We start from the raw sequence: 23573 nt of genomic DNA on the forward strand, positions 1-23573 counted from the left end.
AACTATGGTCATAAACTAGCACTCTCAGGTCTATACTTATTTACATAGTGTGTATTATACAGCGTGTTAACAAATGTATTTCGTTGTATTGTAGGCTTATTTGGTAAATAATCACAATGGCCATTCCCCTACCAGTATGAGTAAAGACGAGCGCTTGCATTACTCATGTTGACCACTAGATGGCACTAAAGGGCCTCTGTTTTGCTGTTCCGGCTGCAGCCCTGCGAGTGTTACATTGTATTGGGTCCCCCTGAAACGTGGAAACACACACATGCCGACTGAGTGTGCGAGGTAGTTCAATCATGTTTGCTAGTTTTATAGATAAAATTGGCGAGGCTGTAGTGCCTGGCGATGTTTTCACGCTTGACCTACCTCCACCGGAGAGTAACATTAAACCAGAAAAGCTCATTTGTGGCCCGGGTTTGCGACGAGATGGGGAGAATGTGAGCGTTTGTAAATGTGGTATCCTACGACACAAACCCCCCAATGTGTTTTGGATCGACTCACAGCAGAAACGGGTGAGTTGTGTGGCCATTTCTGCGTGAAACTATTGTGCTTGTCTACCCAAGCGTTCCTTTTAAACTTTGCGTTGACGTGTACAGTGCAGCTTGTTAAATTAGAGACCGTTTGGACTTTGCTAAGCTATTTTATGAAGGATGTCACAGGTCATCAGCGTCTCTGTGAAGTTTCTCATTCACTCTGTCATGTTGCCTTGAAGAAGAGTTTAGGCCAAACTGTAAGCAGCTGAACTTCATTCACATTTACTTTTTAGAGTTTTTGGATACAACTTTTACGTCTGAATCAAAAGAAAACCTAGGTTCACTCCGGTTCTCTCCCCATTCAAAGACATCACTGTCACATAGTGTAAGCAACATCAACATAGTTGATAGTCGAAGGGGGGTGGGGGGTGTTCACCGTGTGTCAGTCTCTAATTCATCCTCTTAGTTCAACACAACACAGCACAGCACAGGGCAGAGCACATTCCCTGAAGTCTGTAGCTTCATGATGATGGGCTCTATGGGTATCTGTGCAGTTTATTCAGAAATTTCATCCATCCAAGCTGTGGTGCAGCCCTGTCACACAATGAGTCACACAACTAGGCATATCCACCCTAACCCCTATCTATTTGATCTCACACACACGCATACCCACGCAGGCACACTTAAGTCACGTCTATGCCTCATGTCACGTCTATTGCCTTAAGTTATGTTTATGCCTCATGCAGGAGGAGAGAAGTGCCGCACACTCTCGAGTTAAATTAACAAGTTTTTAATGTGACAACGTTTCGGTCTCGTTGCACTTTGTCACATTAAAAACATGTTCATTTAACTCAAGAGTGAGCGGCACTTCTCTCCTCCTGCAAGTGTTTTTCTTATTGCCGGCACCTCTGTTTCTGGTGTGCGTTTTGCACCTCCACTCATCAACGTCTATGCCTCATGTCACGTCTATGCCTTAAGTTACGTCTATGCCTCATGGGCCTGTGTTTGTTTTGCAGTATGTGCCGGTGAAAGGGGAGACGGTGATTGGCATTGTGACGAACAAATCAGGAGACATCTTCAAGGTGGACGTGGGCGGGAGCGAGGCTGCCAGCCTATCATATCTGGCCTTCGAAGGAGCCACCAAGAGGAACCGCCCCAACGTACAGGTGAGACAACACACACACACACACACACACACACACACACACACACACACACACACACACACCGCCCCAACGTACAGGTGAGACAACACACACACACACACACACACACACACCGCCCCAACGTACAGGTGAGGCAACACACACTCACACACACCACCCCAACGTACAGACAGACATGCAGCACACCAGGGGAGTATTCCGAGAACACAGTTAAGTGATATAAGTAGAAGAAAATAATGCACACTCTGCTGCATGTTTTATTTATAGTGAAGTGACGTTTCGGCCCCCTCAAAGTTCAGCTTTGAGGAAGGTCAGGGGGCCCAAACACTTCAAAATAAAACATGGTATCCACAGATGGACCAGGACAGACGATGTCGTACATTATTTTTGAAAACTCTCCTTAAGCACAGGATGCGCGCGTGCACACACACACACACACACACACACACACACACACACACACACACACACACACACACACACACACACACACACACTCTCTCTCCACACAACTCGCTGAATATTCATGTGTATCATATATGTGTGTTCTCTTTCTTGTTTTCTTTATTCCATTACTCCTTTACTTTTCTGTGAAGTATATTGAACTGCATCTGTGTATGAAATGTGCCATACAAATAAACTTGCCTTACCTTGCGTGCGTGCGTGTGTGTGTGTGTGCGTGTGTGTGTGTGTCAGGTGGGAGACCTGGTGTTTGGCCAGTTCCTGATCGCCAATAAGGACATGGAGCCGGAGCTGGTGTGTATCGACAGCTGCGGACGAGCCAATGGCATGGGGGTGTTTGGAGAGGGGGGGCTACTCTTCACCGTCTCACTAGGACTTGTACGCAGGTGAGAGGGTGTGTGTGTGTGTGTGTGTCTGTGTGTGTGTGATGGCATGGGGGTGTTTGGTGATGGGGGGCTGCTCTTCACCGTGTCACTAGGACTCGTACGCAGGTGAGAGGGTGTGTGTGTGTGTGTGTGTGTGTGTGAGTGTGTGTGAGAGTGTGTGTGTGTGCTTGCCAATGGCATGGGGGTCTTTGGAGAGGGGGGGCTACTGTTCACCGTCTCACTAGAACTTGTACGCATATGAGAGGGTGTGTGTGTGCATGCTTGCCAATGGCATGGGGGGTCTTTGGAGGGGGGGATACTGTTAATTGTGTCACTAGGACTCGTACACAGGTGTGTGTGTGTGTGTGTGTGTGTGTGTGTGTGTGTGTGTGTGTGTGTGTGTGTGTGTGTGTGTGCGCATGCTTGCCAATGGCATTGGGGTGTTTGGAGAGGGGGGCTACTCTTCACAGTCTTAGTAGACCTCGTACGCAGGTGTGTGTGCGCCCCTCTCGAGCCTGTAATCTATCGTGTGTGTGTGTGTGTGTTTGTGTGTGTGTTCAGGTTGTTGTCTCCTCAGTCTGACATGGTAAAGGAGTTCTCCAGCCTTTTCCTCTGTGAGCTGTAATCTAACGTGTGTGTGTGTGTGTGTGTGTGTGTGTGTGTGTGTGTGTGTGTGTGTGTGTGTGTGTGTGTGTGTGTCTGTGTGTGTCTGTGTGTGTGTGTCTGTCTGTGTGTGTGTGTGCGCAGGTTGTTGTCTCCTCAGAGTGACCTGGTAAAGGAGTTCTCCAGCCTGTTCCCGTGTGAGCTGGTGGTGGGTATGAATGGGCGCGTCTGGGTGAAGGCCCACTCCACTCAACACACACTCATACTGGCCAACCTCCTGCAGAGCGCTGAACACATGACCAGCAAACAGAGACAACAGCTCTTCAAGAGGGTCGCCGACGGAACCTTCTAGACGAGGGGGGGGTTGCGTGTGTGTGTGTGTGTGTGTGTGTGTGTGTGTGTGTGTGTGTGTGTGTGTGTGTGTGTGTGTGTGTGTGTGTGTGTGTGTGTGTATGTGTGTGTTTGTTTGTTTGTGAAGGGGAAAAAAAGAGACAGACTCTGTAACACACTGTGTGTGTGTGTGTGTGTGTGTGTGTGTGTGTGTGTGTGTGTGTGTGTGTGTGTGTGTGTGTGTGTGTGTGTGTGTGTGTGTGTGTGTGTGTGTGTGAGAGACAGAGAAAAAGACAGTGACGGTGTGTCACTGTGTGTGTATGTGTAAGAGAGAGAGTGTGTGTGTGTGTGTGTGTGTGTGTGTGTGTGTGTGTGTGTGTGTGTGTGTGTGTACATTATGGTATGCAGCTGTCTTCAGTTCCTCAGTACGTTGTTTGGATTTATGGTCTGTTAGTTTTTGTACCAATTTATTGAAATAAAAAAAAATCTGATCAGACAAACGTTTTTATGTAATTGAATGTATGCATGTGGATAAGATGGGGGTTTGCTGTGGTGCTCTGCGTTGAGCACCCATATACATGGGGACCAGGGGTTCGAATCCCAGCCTGGGTCGTCATTACATGGGGACCAGGGGTTCGAATCCCAGCCTGGGTCGTCATTACATGGGGACCAGGGGTTTGAATCCCAGCCTGGGTCGTCATTACATGGGGACCAGGGGTTTGAATCCCAGCCTGGGTCATTACATGGGGACCAGGGGTTCGAATCCCAGCCTGGGTCGTCATTACATGGGGACCAGGGGTTCGAATCCCAGCCTGGGTCGTCATTTCCCAACCCTACCCGGCCTCTCTCTCTCCAACAGGGTGTTTCTGGCTGTGGATGGGAGCAGTCGTGGTGCAGTCAAGAAAACATTCGTGTAGAGTAGCCGTACCATATACAGCTCCAGGCCACTTTATTAGAATAGCATGAAAAAGTTGATATATTTCCATAATTCCATCAATAATGTTAAACTGTCATGGATTGTAGATTCATGGCCCAGTTGTTTAACTATTCCAATCATTCAATTTTTTCTTTTTACACATTTTGGCCTTCCAGCTCAAAAAAACATGAATTGGGGAATTCACATCATTAGAATATTGTAATAAAATCAATTGAATTCAATGAAATTTCCTTAATCAAAATTCGGTTCACATCAAATCAGTTGCAATTTGGTACTTTCTACATAACATGCAATGTTCAATACTTGGTTAGGACTCTCTGTCTTAATCAATGCCATGATACGTTTAACATTGAAGTCAATGGCAGAAACTGTACATGGGAGTTATGGAAGCCCAGATATCCTTGATGCTTTGCTGTCAGCTGTTCTTGTTTGTTGACCTGGTGCCCCACACTTCACTCTTCAATATACCCTGTAGATTTCCATGCAACATTTTGGCGCTAACTCACCAGTTTAATTCTAACTCACCAGAAATAAAACCCAAATTCATGGGTTTTTTCAGCTGGAAGGCCAAATTGTGTAAAAAGAAAAAACAACTGGGCCATGAATGCACAATCCATGACAGTTTAACATTATTGATGGAATTATGGAAATAAATCAACTTTTTCATGCTATTCTAATAAAGTGGCCTGGAGCTGTACAGTACGTGGGGACCCGGGTTGAATGCAGTCTGGGTCATTTCCCAACATTACCCCCCGCCCCCCTCTCTCTCTCTCCAACGTAACGTAATAACCAACGTAATAACAAAAAATATGCCGTTCAGACGTAGTAGCCCGGCCAACATAATCATCAACTTAATAACTGTTGCCTTATTACATTGGCAGGAAGTTATTACATTCGCAGCAAAGTTAAGAAGTCTTACATATTGTCCCGTCACTGTAATAAAAACACTTATTCAGCGAAAGTGCATCTTTTATCATTTGCCTAATAGATTTCACTGGGCCGTTAACGTTTATTTGTATTGAAGGGGCCAAGACATTTCAGGATTTCTATGTTCCCAATGACATTATCATCTGATGGAACAAAACTTCTCAACCTTCCTGCCAACATAATCACAATGTCATAATGGCTTCAGTGATTACGTTGGCCACGCTATTAGGCCTACGTCTGAACTGCACATTTTATTATTAGGTTGGCAGAGTTATTACCGGTACGTTGGTGGGAAGTTATTATGGTTCCACGAATGAACAAAACTTTTTGTGCCTAAATAAAATTCTTCTTGGAGCGCACGTAGGCCTTCCCATGTGTGCCACATTTTCACATAATCAGTTTTTCTTGTATTCCTCTTGGACTGTGTTATGTGGAGGGCTAAGTGATACATCTGACTGCATTAACCTACAGGAAGAAGTAAACCTGGCCTGCTGATAGTTAGCCCACAGGTGTTATTTCGTTAGGAAAATGAGGACTCCAGACTTCTCTATTCAGAGCTGGTAATCTGGCATTACCGACAGTCCCCAGGGACTGATGCAATTTTGTTTATTGCAGTTGTTTGTTTTTTTAATTGAAGGGGGGAGGGGGGTGGATAATAGACAGATACAATAGATGGATGCAATATATATAGTAGATATTAGATAATAGTAGATAATAGACAGATACAATATGGATACAATAGATGGACCGGACCTGTCTGAGGGGCTGGTCTATGCTACAGCTGCCCAGGCCGTTGTTTGGCCCCAGTCCAGTCCTGTTTCTAGATGATTTACCAACATGCTACGTCAAGGATAACTTAACCTGGTTTACTGCAGCCAGCTTGTATGTGTTCGCCTGCCTGCCTGTCTGCTGGCCAGCCGGCCAACCTGTCTGTCTGTCTTTGTGTGTGCCTACCTGCCTGTCTGTCAGCCTTCCCGCCTGTCTGTCTGTCTGTCTGTCTGTCTGCCTGTCTGTCTGTGTGCGTTTCTACCTATCTGTCTGTCTGCCTGCCTGTCAAATCAGAGTGGGGAATATTATGTTCCTCTTGTCACATCGTCACTGATGCAAGTCTGAACAGCTCTGTGTTTGTCTCTACTCTACTATGCTCATGTTTACAGTATGTACTTCTATCAAGTGTTTGGATCTGCTTGCTATTCACCTTTACCCAGCCCTCCCTACACTGATCTTTGACTCTATAAACTTGTTTTGTAGCACATGACAAGGCCCTCTAATCTTACTGCCATAAAACAACCCTGGTCCTTACAGAGTGCACATCACTGGATATCTGCAGTCCTGACCAATCAGAAATCGTTTACCATTGTCACACCTCAGACACAGGGCCAGATTAAGATGGCCTGGGGGCCCTAGGCCAGGGGCGCAGAACGTTTTTAAAAACTCGGGGGGACATTTTCACAACCAACCGTCCGATTGGGGGGGGGGGGGTGGGGGAGGATTAGGCCTATTATTGTACACTGAATATCATTTTTTTTATTGTTAGTGGCATATTCATCTTCCGCTAAATAATTTTATTTGCTTTTGTAGGTCTACTACATTAACTATTTTAAATCTTGATACATTATATTTTTTAACAAATGTTTAAACCGCTCCAGCTTTACAGATTCTACTGAGAATGTGCACGAGTCTCCCTCCCACCAAGACTCACCCGCCCCTGCGCGCGCTTCTAAACACACCTCTCCCATCCCATCAGCAAGTGCTACAGTAGGCCTACTTTCCCAACCAATTCAACCTTTAAACAGGACAACTGTGTCAACAAATTTCACGTTGTATTACTAATGTAGGCCTACAGAAGGCTATGCAACAGTGTGTGATTTAGTACTGTGTAGACATTTTAAGACGACCAGTCTCGCGGTGGTAGGCCTATTGCATGTAAAACACAACTTCAATCCAGGCGCGGTTTTGGGGCGTGTGATATTGGGGTCTCCCCCAGATTAGACATTTTTGATAAAAGCGGCGCATTTAAATGGTGATCTTGAGCTCTTAAGACAACATCCTTGCTACTAGTTCTACTCAGTCATTTTTCTACCACGCTGCGTTTCAATTGCATCTACACTCCACCGCTACAAGCCACACGTTTGCGTTGTAGTACCGCTTAACAACAATTCACAGTAAATGCGTCCAACAGATTAACACCACCGCAGTCATCATTCCAAAAAGGAGCTCCTTAAAAAAAATAATGAAGTCAGACGTTGACAGCATACAGACCAGGGACAGTGAACACGACAGCTACCTGCGTTAGGCTAGCCTACTTGATTGACAGCTGTCATGGCATGGCCCAACAAAGATGTCTTTTCACTCGAAAACAGGCGACAAAGAGACCAAAAAGCCCTTCTGAACAATTAACATCAGCTAACATCAGCAACTAGGCTACAAACAGCGTCACAGCGGACATGAACCTATTATTGACTTTACCTTAAAAGTTGTCTTGACCGCAGTAGAACTATTTAGGCTATCCCAACTTTTAATCCATGCGTTTCCACCATCATCATTCACGTTCCACAGTTTTTGTAATCCACATCATAGCTAGCAAGAATGGGACTATCCTCGAGATTAACTTTAATTATAAAAGCAAGCAACTGGTCTGAGCCAAACATTTTATGTAAATATGACGTCTGCTCTTCGCTCCACTTCCTTCATAAAGCCAGCTCTGTTTATGGCGCTTCAAATCTGGGACTTCAGTGGCTGTTAGCCAATCAAAAAATAGATTTATATATATGGTGTAATACCGTTTTTTTTGCCACATATGAAAGTGAATGGTCCAGGGAGGCGCTATTTCACACATTGCAAAATGCAAAGGCAGAAATCAGATATTTTCTCCAAAAAGGTGAGGGGGACGGATCTAGGTGAATGAAAATCTGGGTACGTCATGTCCCCCCCGTCCCCCCCGCTATCTGCGCCCATGACCTAGGCTACTGGTTGCTGTGGGCGCCGCCTGAAGGCAAACTATGTGACAAATTTACATAGACTGTGTCATAATTACGAGTTAGGAATTAAGGATGTCTATCAACTGTACTCAACGCAACAGATACATTTTTCAATATTGCATCTTGTCACAAATCTGCCTTTTCTTTTTACTATTGACCAATCAGGGGCCTCCTGGCAGGTAGGGCCCCCTAGACTGCAGCCATATCTAGTCTGTGCATTAATGCGGCCCTGCACAGACAGCCCATCCCGACTGATTTTATTGTTTGTTCGTGCCATTTGTCAATCTGTAATGGAGTAGTTTGGTTGAAGGGTATTGTAGTGGTGTTTTTGTTTGAATTGTACAGGTAATATTAACTGTACACAGCTGTGAAAAGTCATCGGACTGGCACAACTAAAGGTGAAGAGTTTGACAAAATGGCTTCTATATCTGTCTCGGAAGAGGATTTGTCTTGTCCTGTATGCTGTGACATCTTCAAGGATCCTGTTTTTCTGACTTGTAGTCACAACGTCTGTAAAGACTGCCTGAAGAAATTCTGGGAAACCAAAGGATCAAGAGAATGTCCAGTTTGTAGGAGGAGATCTTCAAAGCTGGAGCCCCCGCTTAACCTTCATCTGAAGAACCTGTGTGACAGTTTCTCAAAAGAGAGAAATTATAGCCAGAGGGAACCGCTCTGCTGTCTGCACCGCTCAAAACTCAAGCTCTACTGTGAGGAAGACAAGCAGCTGATATGTCTGGTGTGTCGAGACTCAAAACACCATAGAAACCACAAATTCAGTCCCATTGATGAGGCGGCACAGGAGCGTAAGGTGTGTTCTCAAGTCTCACTCTTTGGGAGTGAGGTCTCACTCATTTTGACCTTTTCTCACTCCACACTTTGTATTTATCACTCTGAAAAAAGTAATTTGAAAGACCTATGTGCATTGGGTTTTTTTTGTTTTTTTTTCAAGCATTTTCTTATGTGTCCCTGTGTGGAATGATGAGTGAAATGTTCCAAGTCAATTTAAAACTTTTGCACAGTCAATCTGTTCGCTTGTAATTGGATCTATTCAAATAGGCGTCCAATATCACAATACTTTCACCGTAAATTAGAGCGACATTTTACAGTCAAAACTTGAGAGCCCTGGGGCCTCCTGTAGTAATAACTGCATGGATTTCCTACTAAAAAAGTGCGGACATGAAAATCTTTACGGACGAAAAAATCTGCATGTGGTGCGTAATCAGGTCTTGCCTTGAAATTTTGCCAAAACATGCACGAGCCCATGCGAGCCCAACTCTCCATCTTGCCCCCTCCCTTAAATAATCTACATTCATTTTCTAATTGGTAAAAACAGTTTGTGTGTCCGCATTGATTGAAAGAATGATGAAAGTAAGGGGGGGAGAAGCGGAAAATTATTTTTTGTGAATGCGAGGTGAAGGCGCTGTGTCAGTGGTGGGCATAATTTAAAAAGAAAAATGCTGCGTACAATTACAAAATTACTTTGCCGTGTCTAAATTCGGGCATTTGGAAATACTTCAGTGTGAGGACTGCTGAAAAAAAACTGTTATTAGATACCGCAGTACAATGCAGTTTGTTCCCCCCACATGAGCATATTTACTGTCACTGTTCAGACATACGAGGACCCAAGTGTCACATTAAAGGGAGTTTATTAATAAATAGGGGAAAAGGGAGTTAGGAGAATGAGTCCGAAAGCCTGTATGTGTGTGTGTGTGTGTGTGTGTGTGTGTGTGTGTGTGTGTGTGTGTGTGTGTGTGTGTGTGTGTGTGTGTGTGTGTGTGTGTGTGTGTGTGTGTGTGTGTGTGTGTGTGTATGTGTGTGTCCCAGGGGCAGAGCTGTGTCTTGGAGAAGATGGTGGAACGTCCAAGCTCACGCTGACAGGCTGGATGTCCTGGACACACACACACACACACACACACACGCGTGTGTGTGTGTGTGTGTGTGTGTGTGTGTGTGTGTGTGTGTGTGTGTGTGTGTGTGTGTGTGTGTGTGTGTGTGTGTGTGTGTGTGTGAAAGAGAGAGAGAGAGAGAGAGACAGACAGACAGACAGAGAAAGAAAGACAGCGACAGAGAAAGAGGCAGAGACAGAGAACAAGGCAGGGAGGCAGAGAGAGACTGACAGAGAACGAGAGAAAGAAAGTGAGAAAGCGAGAGAGAGCGAGAGAAAGAGAGAGCAAGATAAAAAAGAGAGACAGACAAATGAAGCTAAGAGCTCATTCAGTGAGCGTCACAGGCGGCACATGACAATGTTCATCAAAACAAACAAAACAACATGTACAATCAATATGTACATCAAAACAACACCTTGCGAGGCCAGTCGCCAAGGCTGGGCTAAGGAACAAACTTCTATGTCAGGTATGGATATGAAAGATGACGCATGCATGTATACACGCCCAAGGTATGAATAATCTGTAGCCTATACTCAGTTAGAAATTCGCCTGTTAATTGATGGACTGATTTTTCAGTAGTAAAAAGTTAGTTAAAAGAGAAAAAAAGATGCACTGCAGTCAAGACTTTCCCAACAAATTTGAGAAAATACATCACAGATGTTGTAGTCCTGAAAATATTAAATGTTTCATAGCTGCCATCACTGGACATAGCACTGCTGATAGGCATCCAATTTTGTTGTAATTCAAGGCTAGTTTTATACAGTAACTCTGTATCAGTGTAACTAGCTGCCACTGTGTCGCAACAATAATTTGATTTGAAGTTGTTGGTTTTTTTTTTGGTTTTTTTTAATTACACGCCTCAACGTTCAAATCCACGTTTGGCTGGCTGCTTTTTTTTTTTTGAAACATAGTTGCGCTGCATGCCTCTGTGTGCCGCCAAATGATTAAATTCACCAGAAATGTTTACGGCAGCTCTCACAGCAGTTCTGAAATGTGCGTGGAGATCCACAGTTTTCCACATCTAGTCAGTCTAGTACATCTGGACGTGTCCGTGGAGAACAAAGTTCCACAAAGTTCCTGGGGGTCCTCATAGATGACTCAATCATTTTTAAATGCTATATTGATCACCTGACCTCCAAACTATCTAAATATGTTGGCTTATTCTACAGAGTCAGACACTTTCCTCCTCAGTTGGCCCTCAGATGAACCACACATTAACTACTGCAATATTATATGGGACAACACCTTTTCTAGTCATCTAAAAAAAACTACAATCCTTACAAAAGAAAGTTAGGGCCATTGATTGGACTGAGGTAAACTCTCCATCTCTCCCTCTATTCCACCATTTTCAATTATTGAGACTAACTGAAATAATTGAATGTCACAATGCCTGTCTAATGTTTCAAGTTGTTAACAAGAAAAACCTTAAACTATACAATCTCATTCCCATCTCTACCCCACATCACTTTCATTTTACACGCAATAAAACACTCATACAAGGGAGCAAGTATCCCATACTAGTGATGATATTTTCGGCTCTTCTTTGAGATGCGGTTCTGATGCTCCTTTCTGCTCCCAAACGGCTCCTTACATATAGGCCTATGTTTACATTATTCATAAATTAATCATTTTAATTTTATTTTACAACATTTTATTTCATTATTGACATTGTGAAGCACTTTGGGCAGTGCATGCTGTGTAAAAGCCTTTATGAATAACACTTTAATTATAATCAGTTTTTAAATATTGACCCAACATACCCAAATACAAAGTATATTAAAAAGGTAGGCTATTAGCAGGCCTACATACGCCTATTATGTATTTCTGATCGCTGTGAGTGGGTTTGTAACACCTGCGCTGTAACCACTGGCACTTTTAGAGGGTACACACAATGAGAGGGAGGGGGAGGGGACAAAAACAAACAAAAAAAACAAAAACGGCTCCCCACAAAAAATCTAAAACGGTTCCCATTGCAGAACCGGTTCCTGTCGTCCACTTCAAAGAGCCGGTTCTTAGAGCCGTTTCGTTCGCGACCGACACATCACTATCCCGTACCAATATGAGTATTTCCTGCAAGGGGCCTCAGGTACAAGCTTCAAGGTGGCAGGTCTTTTCTCTGTATTGTCTGCACTGTGTGTGTGTGTGTGTGTGTGTGTGTGTGTGTGTGTGTGTGTGTGTGTGTGTGTGTGTGTGTGTGTGTGTGTGTGTGTGTGTGTGTGTGTGTGTGTGTGTGTGTGTGTGTGTGTGTGTGTGTGTGTGTTTGAGCCAACAATGCGTGTGCACTCTCGCAGTCAGTGACAACGTAACTTCTAAACGGGGTCATCCCTATGTTCCCCGGTTCCTATGTTCCCTGCTACCGGGGAACTTCTATGTTCCCCGCTGCTTCAAAGTAGACTGCTGCCGCATGGCGAGTGCGAGTTGTTGTTAGGGCTACGGTTAGGGTTGGGGTTAGGGTTAGGATGCCACTGTGCGCAAACTTGACATGCAAATACGCATGGCAACCGTTCATGCAAGAAATTAGCATGTGCAAGCATCCTGGGCCTTATCCACTTGTCATACAATGCTGGGAACATAGGGCCCTTTTTTTAGAAAAGAGACTGGAGAACACGGGAACATGGGTGGGCTCCCCTCTCCCCTTCTAATGCCCTAACTCACTCAAATGGTGTTGATTCTAATGCCCTAACTTACTCAAATAGTGTTGATTCTAAAGCCCTAACTCACTCAAATGGTGTTGATTCCAATGCCCTGACTCACTCAAATTGTGTTGATTCTAATGCCCTAACTCACTCAAATGGTGTTGATTCTAATGCCCTAACTCACTCCAATGGTGTTGATTCTAATGCCCTAACTCACTCCAATTGTGTTGATTGGTTGCCTCATTTCAGGAGATGCTGAAGACCACTCTGAAGCCCTTACAGGACAAACTGGAGAAGTTTCATGATGTGAAACTCACTTGTGATAAAACTGCAGAACACATAAAGGTAACATATAGTAGAGTCTGTCAAATACTACACTAAAACCAACATCAGGAGGACAGTTAAACAAGCCATACTTGATTTTCAGGGCCAGACCCAACAGACAGAGAAGCTAATAAAGCAGCACTTTGAGGAGCTTCACCAGTTCCTACGAGATGAAGAGGCAGCCAGGATATCTGCACTGAGGGAGGAAGAGGAGCAGAAGAGTCAGGTGATGAAGGAGAAGATTGAGAAGATGAGCAGAGATATCTCATCTCTTTCAGACACAATCAAGAGCATTGAGGGGAACATGAAAGCTGATGATGTCACATTCCTGCAGGTAAGGTGTGATCCACCATTTCCAGCATTAGCAACATTTTCCAAAAAAACTTTTACAATGACATTTGCAATTGCTTCATCTGCATAGCTTTACATTAAATTGCCAATGGTGTAGATTTTCAATTATTTGAATGCAATTAAAGGGTAGCCTACAGAAATGCTCTTTATACTAGGCCTACATTAACCAGACTACGCCCTCCTAGTGATGCAACAGCTTCGGTGCTGCTACTAGTCAGGGCCTCGTTTCCGAAAGGGCCTTAAGTACTACTTAACGCTACGTGCTACTTAAGTTCACACGTAACACCATCGTAGAGCTCACGGAGCGTTTCCCAAAGCCAACTTAGCAAAGAACCATCGCAGGTTGACACGTAACTCTAAGAGAAATCCACGAGTGTTCTGGAGTAGTCTTAACGCGCTAAGATTGATCGTAACGGCATGGCACAGTGGAGATACCCACAGGATATGAAAGGAAAAGAAGAAACTTGCGCATAAGATTGCTGTTTTAAGACGCGAGTGGCATGGCACAGTGGAGACACCCACAGGAAAAGAGGAAACTTGCGCTTCAAGTTGATGTTTTAAGACGGGAGTGTAAATATCATGGCACCACAGTTGACACTGTAACGAAAATAAGAAGGTAACATTAATTGTGTAAGTGTATAAAATAAAAGCAATGTGTTTGGAAAATATTTTACAGGCAGTAAAATAGTTCAGCTGTGTTTGATAAATCAGGGCATTATTAAACTGTGATAAATCATAATTTGTGTGGGTGCTTCGTGAACAAGAACAAGGCATCCACACGCAAAATAAATAGGGGGCTTCGGCGACCAGAGACAAGAGTGGTGATGTCGGAAGGCCACTACCGAAACATTAAAAAAAAGAAAAACGGTCAGCGAGTCGTTGCGCCCTCTTTCATTTTCAAGTAGGCCTACCCTAAGAAAGGGAAGGCGACGCAGAAAAGACACGATAGTTGTAGGCTAAGGGTAAACTATGACATAAAAAAGGCAGCGATGGGGATTCGTGTAGATTTTTTGTTTTAATAACAGCAGACTGCCGTGCAAAATGTCCCCCACAGTTGTTAAAGCCTTGAGTGCACGGTACTTTGCGCGCCGCTCCCCAAATGCGCATCCCAATTTGGAACTCCTAGGCCTATTTGTCTTCTTAAATATTAAGCACGGTAGCCAACTGCACGCGCTTTGTCTGGTTTAACGGCGTATCTCATGGTTTTGCATGATTTCATTGTGTGTGTGTGCATTTTATTTCATTTGCCAACAATATCTCCTGTCGATAGTTGTAAACTGCTACAAATGTAGTCCCACCCTTATAGAAAACAACTTTTGATACTGACACACGCCTTACATTTTGTAAATGGTGTGACGTGCAGTTCCCTCCGAGGACACTTCAGCACCACATATGTGGACAGCGATCCTTAAGAGCGACGCTACGAATGATCTTAGAGGCTGTGCACGCGCGTTCATGTACGAGTGTCTTTGGGAAACGGTCGTAGGAAATCTAAGAACATTCGTAGGATCACTGGTTAACGACACACGTAAGGCTAAGATCCATCGTTATCGGGAAATGAGGCCCAGGTCAACAGCAATGCAAATACTTTCTGAGCACCGAAGAACTCGGGAACTCCACCCTCTTTGGAAAGATGAACAGACCAAGGATATGGATCACTGGAACCATGTTGTGTGGTCTGATGAGACCAAGATAATCAAATTTGCTTCAGATGGTGTCAAGCATGTGTGGTGGTAAACTAGTAAGTTTAAAAAAAGTGTATCATCTGGCTAGTCAAGTATGGTAGACTGACGTGGTTGGGGATGCATGAATGCCTTTGGAAATCTTAAGTACACCTAAAAAAAACATGCATGTCAACGAGCCCAGTCTCGCGAAAAAATCATCTGTATGCCTCGTGGTGCTGTTACGATATAGCCTCGTTTTTCGTGGTTGGGCAACGCGCGCTGTCGTCGAGAGTGGGTGAGAGAGAGGGCGAGAGAGAGCGAGTGAGAGAGAGAGACCACCCAAGCAGCGTGCATTCCGGGAGGGGAGCGCTGTCGTTGTGTCAGCTTCATGCCATCTCTCCCTTCCTCCAACATTGTCCCAGACCCTAACCCTAAACCCTAAACTTAACCCTAAATCACTTGTTAGAAATGTTTGATTATCGTCATTTCCAGTTAGCCTTCACTCACGCTTGAATGTTGACGTCCGTCCGCTTTATTCTTCCCCCTAGAACCAAACTACCCCAATTATCAATTCCCCCTTTCGTCACCCAACCACGAGAAACAAGGCTATTCGTAACGGCACCACAAGGAATTCACAAATGGCACGAGATACGGTTGTGTCAACATGCACTGTGACTACTAAAGCAGATCATGATTAGGCGAGTACATCTATGCAAAAAAAAGACCTAACCCCAAAAAAATTGATACAAAAGGTTTTTCAACTGATTTTGTTACCTCTAAGTGTCCTTAATAACATACTAAAAATCTAGGAAAATCTGACTTCAGGAAAGGTGTCATTTTCAAGATCAAAGTTTTTTTTAAATAAAGGTTACTACATGATAATTACATTGGCACGAACTAACATGTTTTCAGGATCTGTTTGTTTGGAGTGCTGTTTGGGTGGATTTTTGGGTTGTCTTTACACTACTGCTATGATAATATCCATGTGCTGTTTGTCAGGGCACATCATCAGTGATGAATCATGGTGTCACTAGGTATTTTGGGTCTTTCAGCAGCTGAACTGAATAGACAGGAGCCACTACATGTGTAAGTAGAGGGTGAAACGGTTGGTACTGGAGACAGACAATGTCCTGAACGGACATAGGGCATTAGCATAGCTTTCGGGTAAGCCAGAGTAGGGCCTGTTGTAGCTTCATAGGCAAGGGTCAGGGCCTTGTATTCAATTAGGGCATGAAAAAGAGGACATGACTGGGAAACTGAGGCTATGTGGTCAGAGAACGATAGATGGTCATCAACAATGACACCTAGATTTCTTGTGGCCTTATTTGAGGCAACAGTAGCAGAATCCATATTGAGTTCGATATCATGGCAACCTAAATCTTTGGCTGGGATCACCAGCAGTACATTTGGGCGAGGCTCAACTGAAGGTTGCATTCCTTCATACTTGTGGATAGTTCAGAGAGGCAAGCGTAAATGTGTAGACCGTGGAGTCATCTGGCACAGGTATAACTGCTTCATCGAAGTAACAGTAGTATGAGAAGCTGTGAGAACAGATAACATGGCCCAGTGATGTGGTGTACATGTCAAATAGGAGTCCCAGCACCAGCCCTTAGGACACCTCTGTGGAGAGGCTATGATTTGAGGACAGCTGACCTTGCCCTTGATACATGCTAAGAATGATACCACCAGACTCAAAGAATGTCTGGAAGAACTTGAGACACATAAAACTAAATTATTTATCTAAGAGAGATGTTAAATAATCATCTTTTGAAAAAAAATGCTAGCTGGTGCCTGCACAAAGACTTTTAGGTTTACTACAAAACAAAAAGAGATGCCCATAATCTCTTCTGAATATACAGTATCTGTTGGCCTACTAGAAACAAAATATAAGAGTTATTTTGAGGTTTTGCATTTTGAAATGTAATGCATATTTAATTAGATATAGTCCAATTACCATATTAAAACATAACATTTCAGAAAACTTGTAATACATTTTTTTCTCCCAAATATGTGAGTAATCACCGGATTAAGTTTCATGGTGATATCGGCAAGCTAAATTTTTTGGCCTATTCACCTGGAGTGTCTCTTGACCCTTATAATAAGCCTATGGCAGCCATGTTGAAAAAAAACTCATTTCCCAAAGTCAGATTTTACTAGATTTTTAGTAGGCTATGTCATTTAGCGGGTCCAATAGTAATATAATCCATAAAAAAAACTTTTGTATCAATTTTTTTGGGGTTAAACCCTAAATGTACTCGCCTAGATACTCTCCACAGGATTTCATTCAAATCTAACACCCATCTATTTTAGCCAGGTGCAGACTCTAAATGTAAAAGTTCAATGTAAGGCAAGGTTGAAATGCACAACGATGACGTCCCTTTTAATCCCTTCTCATTTCGAGACGTGTCGGGCCAACACTGCCCCTTCTCAGACACTCTCTACACTGTTTCCCCCAGAAAGTTTGTTAGTCAAGGTGGCGGGACGTTAAGTGTATCATTTTGGCTAAGCACCCTTAGAAATAACATGAAATCTTCATCTTTTCAGGGGCCTAGTCAAGGTGGTAGACGTTCCTTGTCAAGGAGGCCACCTTAGCAATAAAGTGCTGGGGGAAACCCTGCTCTCTACAGGATTTTAACCTGGGGTGTACTCACTTTTGTTGATGTTGTCAAACATTAATGGCTGCATTTAGACTTTTTTTGAGTGAACAAGAAATATAAGCGGTTAAATATGTTGCTAACAGGTCACTAATCATTGTGTCTAAGTGAAATTTCTTGAATGTTATCTTATTTCTTGAATGTTAATGCACATGATGCAGACATTTAACAGTGTTGCATGAGGCAAAACTTAATCTACAAACCCCAACTCCGATGAAGTTGGGACGTTTGGTAAACAGTGAATAAAATCAAAATGCTATTATTTTCAAAACATTCAATCTATTCATTAGATGGAGAATAGTGAAAAGACAGCATATTAAGTGTTAAAACCGAGAAAAAATATTGTTTTGGGGGACATATGTACTCATTTCTAATTTGATAAATCCAACACGTCTCAAAAGAGTTGGAACGGGGATCAGTGAAATTTAGTAAACATCCAAATAAGATAAAACAACAAAGAAGAACATTTCAAAATGAATTGTACTGACGGACAATATAGGTGTTCAGGTATAAGATCATCACAGAGAGGCTGAGTCACTCAGAATTAAAGATGCAAAGGGAATAATTACCATAGTTATTACATACATTTTTGAATTCCCTTTGATTTACCACGATTGAGTGTATAGAAGACATATTTTTGTTAATAAAATAATTGTATAGGTTCATGACATCATGAAATATATATTGGCTGTAGTCTCACTCTAATTCCTGGAGTGCTAGAGCTATTGAAAATTGACCATATTAAGAATGCTTAATGCATGAAAATGATACAGGGGTTTAACATTCTCCTAAGCACCTGAGCTCACTTGAAATAGACCCAGAAGACATGGGACACTGTCCTTTGCTTACAGAAGTCAGCAGAAGTTGTAGAAGTCCATTCTTTTTGACAATAATAGAGCATTGCACATCCTGTGCTACAGTGAAAATGGACCATCCAACTTGTGTTAGTGCTAGCTTCAAAAGTCAGCCTCCATGATGGCATGCGGATGCAGTAGTGCATTGGTTAAGATGTTCTCACTCATCTGTAGAGTTAAATACAGTGCTGAATGGTATAAATGGGTTTTAAACAGCATGAAAAGCCACTCATACATTATATTTTGAAGGGAGATCTTCGATTACTGCCACATAGTAAGGTCAAATTGCATTCTCTACTATGTTTTAACAGTTTGGCTCCATCATAAGGACCAGCAGGTGATAAAATGGTGGGTTTTTGGTCAAGACCTGTCACACTGTAAGCACTACAGAAAGGAAAACATTGCAAAACATGACAAGGAATACACCCACCATTTAAGCTGGTGAAATCATGTCCAAGATAGGAATTAACACTGTTTTTTATATAAAATCATCTCATCGGTTAATGTATTTAACTGTTAAATGTTGTCTTTTGTTTTGTTTTTAGTCTTCCTCGACATTTGCTGCCATTTATTGTCCCCGTCCCAACTCTTTTGAGACGTGTTGGATTTATCAAATTAGAAATGAGTACATATGTCCCCCAAAACAATATTTTTTCTCGGTTTTAACACTTAATATGTTGTCTTTTCACTATTCTCCATCTAATGAATAGATTGAATATTTTGAAAATGATAGCATTTTGATTTTATGCACTGTTTACCAAACGTCCCAACTTCATCGGAGTTGGGGTTTGTAGATGGACATAGGAGACCTGTGAAACTGTCCTCTGATTACAGAATGGAAAATATTTCATCCTTCTTTAAAATCATGGAGTCATGCATCCTCTAGGTTATAGAAAATGAATACTTCAGCTTGATTTAGAGGTCAGTCTGACAGACAGCATACGGTATATGATAAGGTGCAGAGGTGCCTTGGTTATGGTCTTACTCATGTAGAGCATTAAAATGAATGCTGAATGATATATACAGACTTAAAACAGCCTGCATAGCCACCAAGGCATTATATGTTGGAACACACCCTTTAAATGTTGCCCCATAATTATGGCAAATGTCAATCTCTACTATTTTCCAACAGTGTGGTTCCATCATAAGAGTAAACAGGTGACAAAATAGTTTTCTTGCAGTCAGGATATGTCACATATTAAGCATAGCAAGAATGTTGAAGAACACATCAGATGAGCAGTCTTTTTTTCTTTTAATAAAATCATGCTATCAGTCAAAGTATTTAACTGTTAAGTCTCCTCCCTTGTGTTGTGTTTAGTCTTATCCAACATTAAAAGCATTTTATTGGCCCTGTCCCAACTTTTTGGGGATTTGTTGCAAGGGTGAAATTTTAAATGATCACATAATTACCTCAAAACAATAATTCTGCTTGACTTTAACAACTGATATGTTGTCTGTACACAATGCTCTACCTTATTAACATATTGAATGTCTTTAAAATGCCAGCATTTTCATTTTATTCACAAAATACCAAGTGTTCCAAGACTCCCAACATTTTTGGAATCCACTATCCAGTAGCTAATTACATCATATGGGGCAGCCGTGGCCCAATGGTAAGGAGATGGGCTCGAATCCCACTCTTCCACTCCCTCCCTCACTCCATGGCCGAGGGACCCTTGAGCAGAGCACCAAACTCCACACTGCTCCAGGGACTGTAACCAATAGGCCTACGTATATAAATTAAAATAATAGCTGTAAATCGCTTTGAATAAAAGCGTCAGCTAAGTGTAATGTGTAATGTGATCTCAAAATGTATCTGTTCTTTCTGCAGAACTACAAGACCACAGTTGGAAGGTGAGTAATCATAATTCTTCCTGAGCTGTTCTATGGGGAAGGTGCACGCTGAAAGGTGGGTTTGTCTGGTGTCCAGTAAATAAGCTCTGCCTTATACTATATTGCATACTGTTTCCCTTTCCTCCAAGTTTCTGAGTTCACATTGACACCCTCTGAGTCCTGAATGTTATTCCAGAGCCCAGTGCACACTGCAGGATCCAGAGAAGCCTTCAGGAGCTCTGATCAATGTGGCAAAGCACCTGGGCAACCTGAAGTTCAGAGTCTGGGAGAAGATGAAGGACATCATGCAGTTTTGTAAGTTAGTTTATCACAGTATATGTATGGAACAGCGACCGACGAGGTGTTCCGATATCAAGGGAAATAATGGACGAGGCGGTGCGTTCTAACAGCTCGACAGCGCAACCGAAGGGCTGTTCGCTTCGCCAAGTCCATTTTCCCTTGATATCGGGACACCTCGAAGGCCGCTATTCCGCTTATCACCAGGTTACCAGTATTTAAGTATTCATTTATTAATATGTTGATCTAAGGTTTTTGTTTTGTTTTTAAATAACAACGTGCTCGTCTCAGAGACCCATTTGTTCCTGATTCCTAATTCTAGGCCTGTGGAAGTTGATATTAGCCAACTATAGTCTGTGCATTGTTGGTGGGTGCAATATTGTCTTTGTTTCTCAGGTCACTGTTGGTCAGTTCTGGGAACGTCGGCTTAGGCTAGGCCTACAATAGCAATGCCATTTCAATTAAACATGCTACAAATCTGCTTACCATAGGCTCTTTCAGTTAAAGAATGACATGTTTTGCTCCTCTTCCATACTGACACCCAGACAAAAGAAAAAAAAACAGGACTCCATATAGTCATGTTCAAATAGAACCGAAAACAGGTGCAGACACTTTCATGTTGGATCAAGTAGGCAGACATGGACAGCCATTGCGCGAGTACTTGTACTTTTGTACTCAAAAAGTAAATTTAAAAGTTAGGACTTTTACTTAAGTACATTTTAGGACTTTTACTTTCACTTGAGTCCTTTTTTCGGAGGATACTTCTACTTTTAATTAAGTACACAACTACAGTACTTGTTCCACCTCTGATGAAAAGTAGCCAGCATACAACTTACATGTATATAACTGCTTCAATTTATTGTTCACTAAAAATAATTGAACATACACCCCTATGTTAAAATTCAGAGAGAATCATAATATGCTTCAGTAGTCACAGTAGCCTACATGTATATGTTGACATTCTCCTGGTGAAATTCAGCTTCCCAATGTTGACGACATTCATGCAGCTCCAAACCATGTCACTACCATGCTAGACTGTACGCATGGGGCACTTTTCTTTGTACTCACTTGATTACCACCACACACGCTTCACACCATCTAAACCTAATGTGTTTATCGTTGTGTCATCAGACCACAATACATGTTTCCAGCAATCCATAGCCTTAATCTCTTTGTCTCTGAGAAAGCACCTGAAGCGATACACTAATGCACACACACACACACACACACACACACACACACACACACACACACACACACACACACACACACACACACACACACACACACACACACACACACACACACACCATTCAAACCTCATTACTGCTGAGGATAGAACATGCTTACTAGGGCTGTAACAATACACTAAAATCACGATTCGGTTCATATCACGATTATAAATGTAAATGTATTATATATGTATAAATGTATTTTATAATATAAATATATCTGAGTAGTATAGTGTTGTAGCTGAGTAGTGTTGGTATTGCCGACATTACTATCCACTAAATTGTAGGGGTGTATCTAATAATCCATTTGTATCTCCATGAAGGCTCTGGTTTACCTCCTTACTGCATTGCATATGCTTCATCTACAGCTCCTGTGATTCTGGATCCCAACACTGCAGCCCCACATCTCATCCTGTCTGAAGACCTGACCTGTGTGACATACAGCGATGAGACACAACAGCTTCCTGATAACCCAGAGAGATTCGATAAGTATTCCTTTGTGCTGGGCTCAGAGGGCTTTAACTCAGGGACACACTGCTGGGACGTGGAGGTTAATGTCAAAAACTGGGACCTGGGACTGGTGACGGAGAGTGCTGGTAGGAAGGGAGTCTCCCCCCGGTCAGGATACTGGTACATTCATTATGTTGATGGTAAATATACAGCTCGCTCTCTAGACACATCACCTTTTCCCCTCACAGTGGAGCCGGAGCCCCAGAGGATCAGAGTGCAGCTGGACTGGGACAGAGGAGAGCTGACATTCACTAACCTTGATGACAACACACATATACACACTTTCACACACACCTTCACAGAGAATGTCTATCCATGCTTTTATGCCTATATGTTTTCTTCTCTGAAGATTGTGCCAGTGGAGCCTGCAGTAATGTCCCCATAATGAAGACAGAATTTGGTAAAACTGCTTTTATGTTATTGTGCCTAAACTGCATGGAACGAGATTTGAAAATCTCTCAAGCTAGCTGTTTTTATGTCTGTATATGAGTGTAGTCCCTTAATGCAGTGGTTCTCAACTGGAACAGTCTTGGGACCCACCATTTTCCACTCTCATTCAGTCGCGACCCAATTTTTTTAGCGTTCAAGTCAATTCAATGCAATTCTCAAAATGCAACCAAGACTCAAATGACTGGTTGCACGCTATCTATCTCGCATAAACATTCAGATTGTATGTATGACGACAGATAACACGGAGTTCACTAGCCTATCAAAATAAAAGTTGTAAATTGTTGCAGGAAAAGTTGGATTTTTTTTTTAATTACGTTTTTTTTTTTTTACACCAAGGCTCCGCGACCCACTCATGACCCCTCCGCGACCCACTTTTGGGTCACGACCCACCAGTTGAGAAACACTGCCTTAATGCACGCCGTACCTCCTGTGGCACGCTGTAATAAACATTGAAAGTTAACTACTATAGTACTACACTGAGTAGTACTACATGACAGTGCATAGGGCCTTTAGTAATACATTACGACTTGGTCATTGCCATTCTGGTAGGGCCTAACAGCTAATTTATAATTCTGTGTCTTAAAGGGTTAGATCATATCTTAACGGCACATTCAAATCTGTGCATTTGTTTT

At 42.7% G+C, this 23573-nt stretch overlaps 2 protein-coding genes across 2 annotated transcripts; both read left to right on the forward strand.

The window, feature by feature from the left end:
- The first annotated feature begins 243 nt into the window (after positions 1-243).
- exosc3 (exosome component 3) lies at positions 244-3898 on the forward strand. Its single transcript, XM_063188055.1, has 4 exons — positions 244-518; positions 1496-1645; positions 2342-2493; positions 3220-3898. Exons 1-4 carry the CDS (start codon positions 303-305, stop codon positions 3425-3427), a joined length of 726 nt encoding a protein of 241 aa, XP_063044125.1. The 5' UTR covers positions 244-302; the 3' UTR covers positions 3428-3898.
- Positions 3899-8658: 4760 nt separating this feature from the next.
- On the forward strand, positions 8659-22861 carry LOC134438475 (zinc-binding protein A33-like; the record flags this gene model as incomplete). The annotated part of the gene is made up of 6 exons (XM_063188051.1): positions 8659-9058; positions 13022-13117; positions 13200-13430; positions 20451-20473; positions 20649-20767; positions 22350-22861. Coding segments are annotated over exons 1-6 (1374 nt in total), but the record flags the coding sequence as incomplete, so codon positions are not given.
- Positions 22862-23573: the final 712 nt, after the last annotated feature.

Source organism: Engraulis encrasicolus, chromosome 22 (assembly GCF_034702125.1).
Source record: "Engraulis encrasicolus isolate BLACKSEA-1 chromosome 22, IST_EnEncr_1.0, whole genome shotgun sequence".
In the NCBI taxonomy this organism is placed as follows: domain Eukaryota; kingdom Metazoa; phylum Chordata; class Actinopteri; order Clupeiformes; family Engraulidae; genus Engraulis; species Engraulis encrasicolus.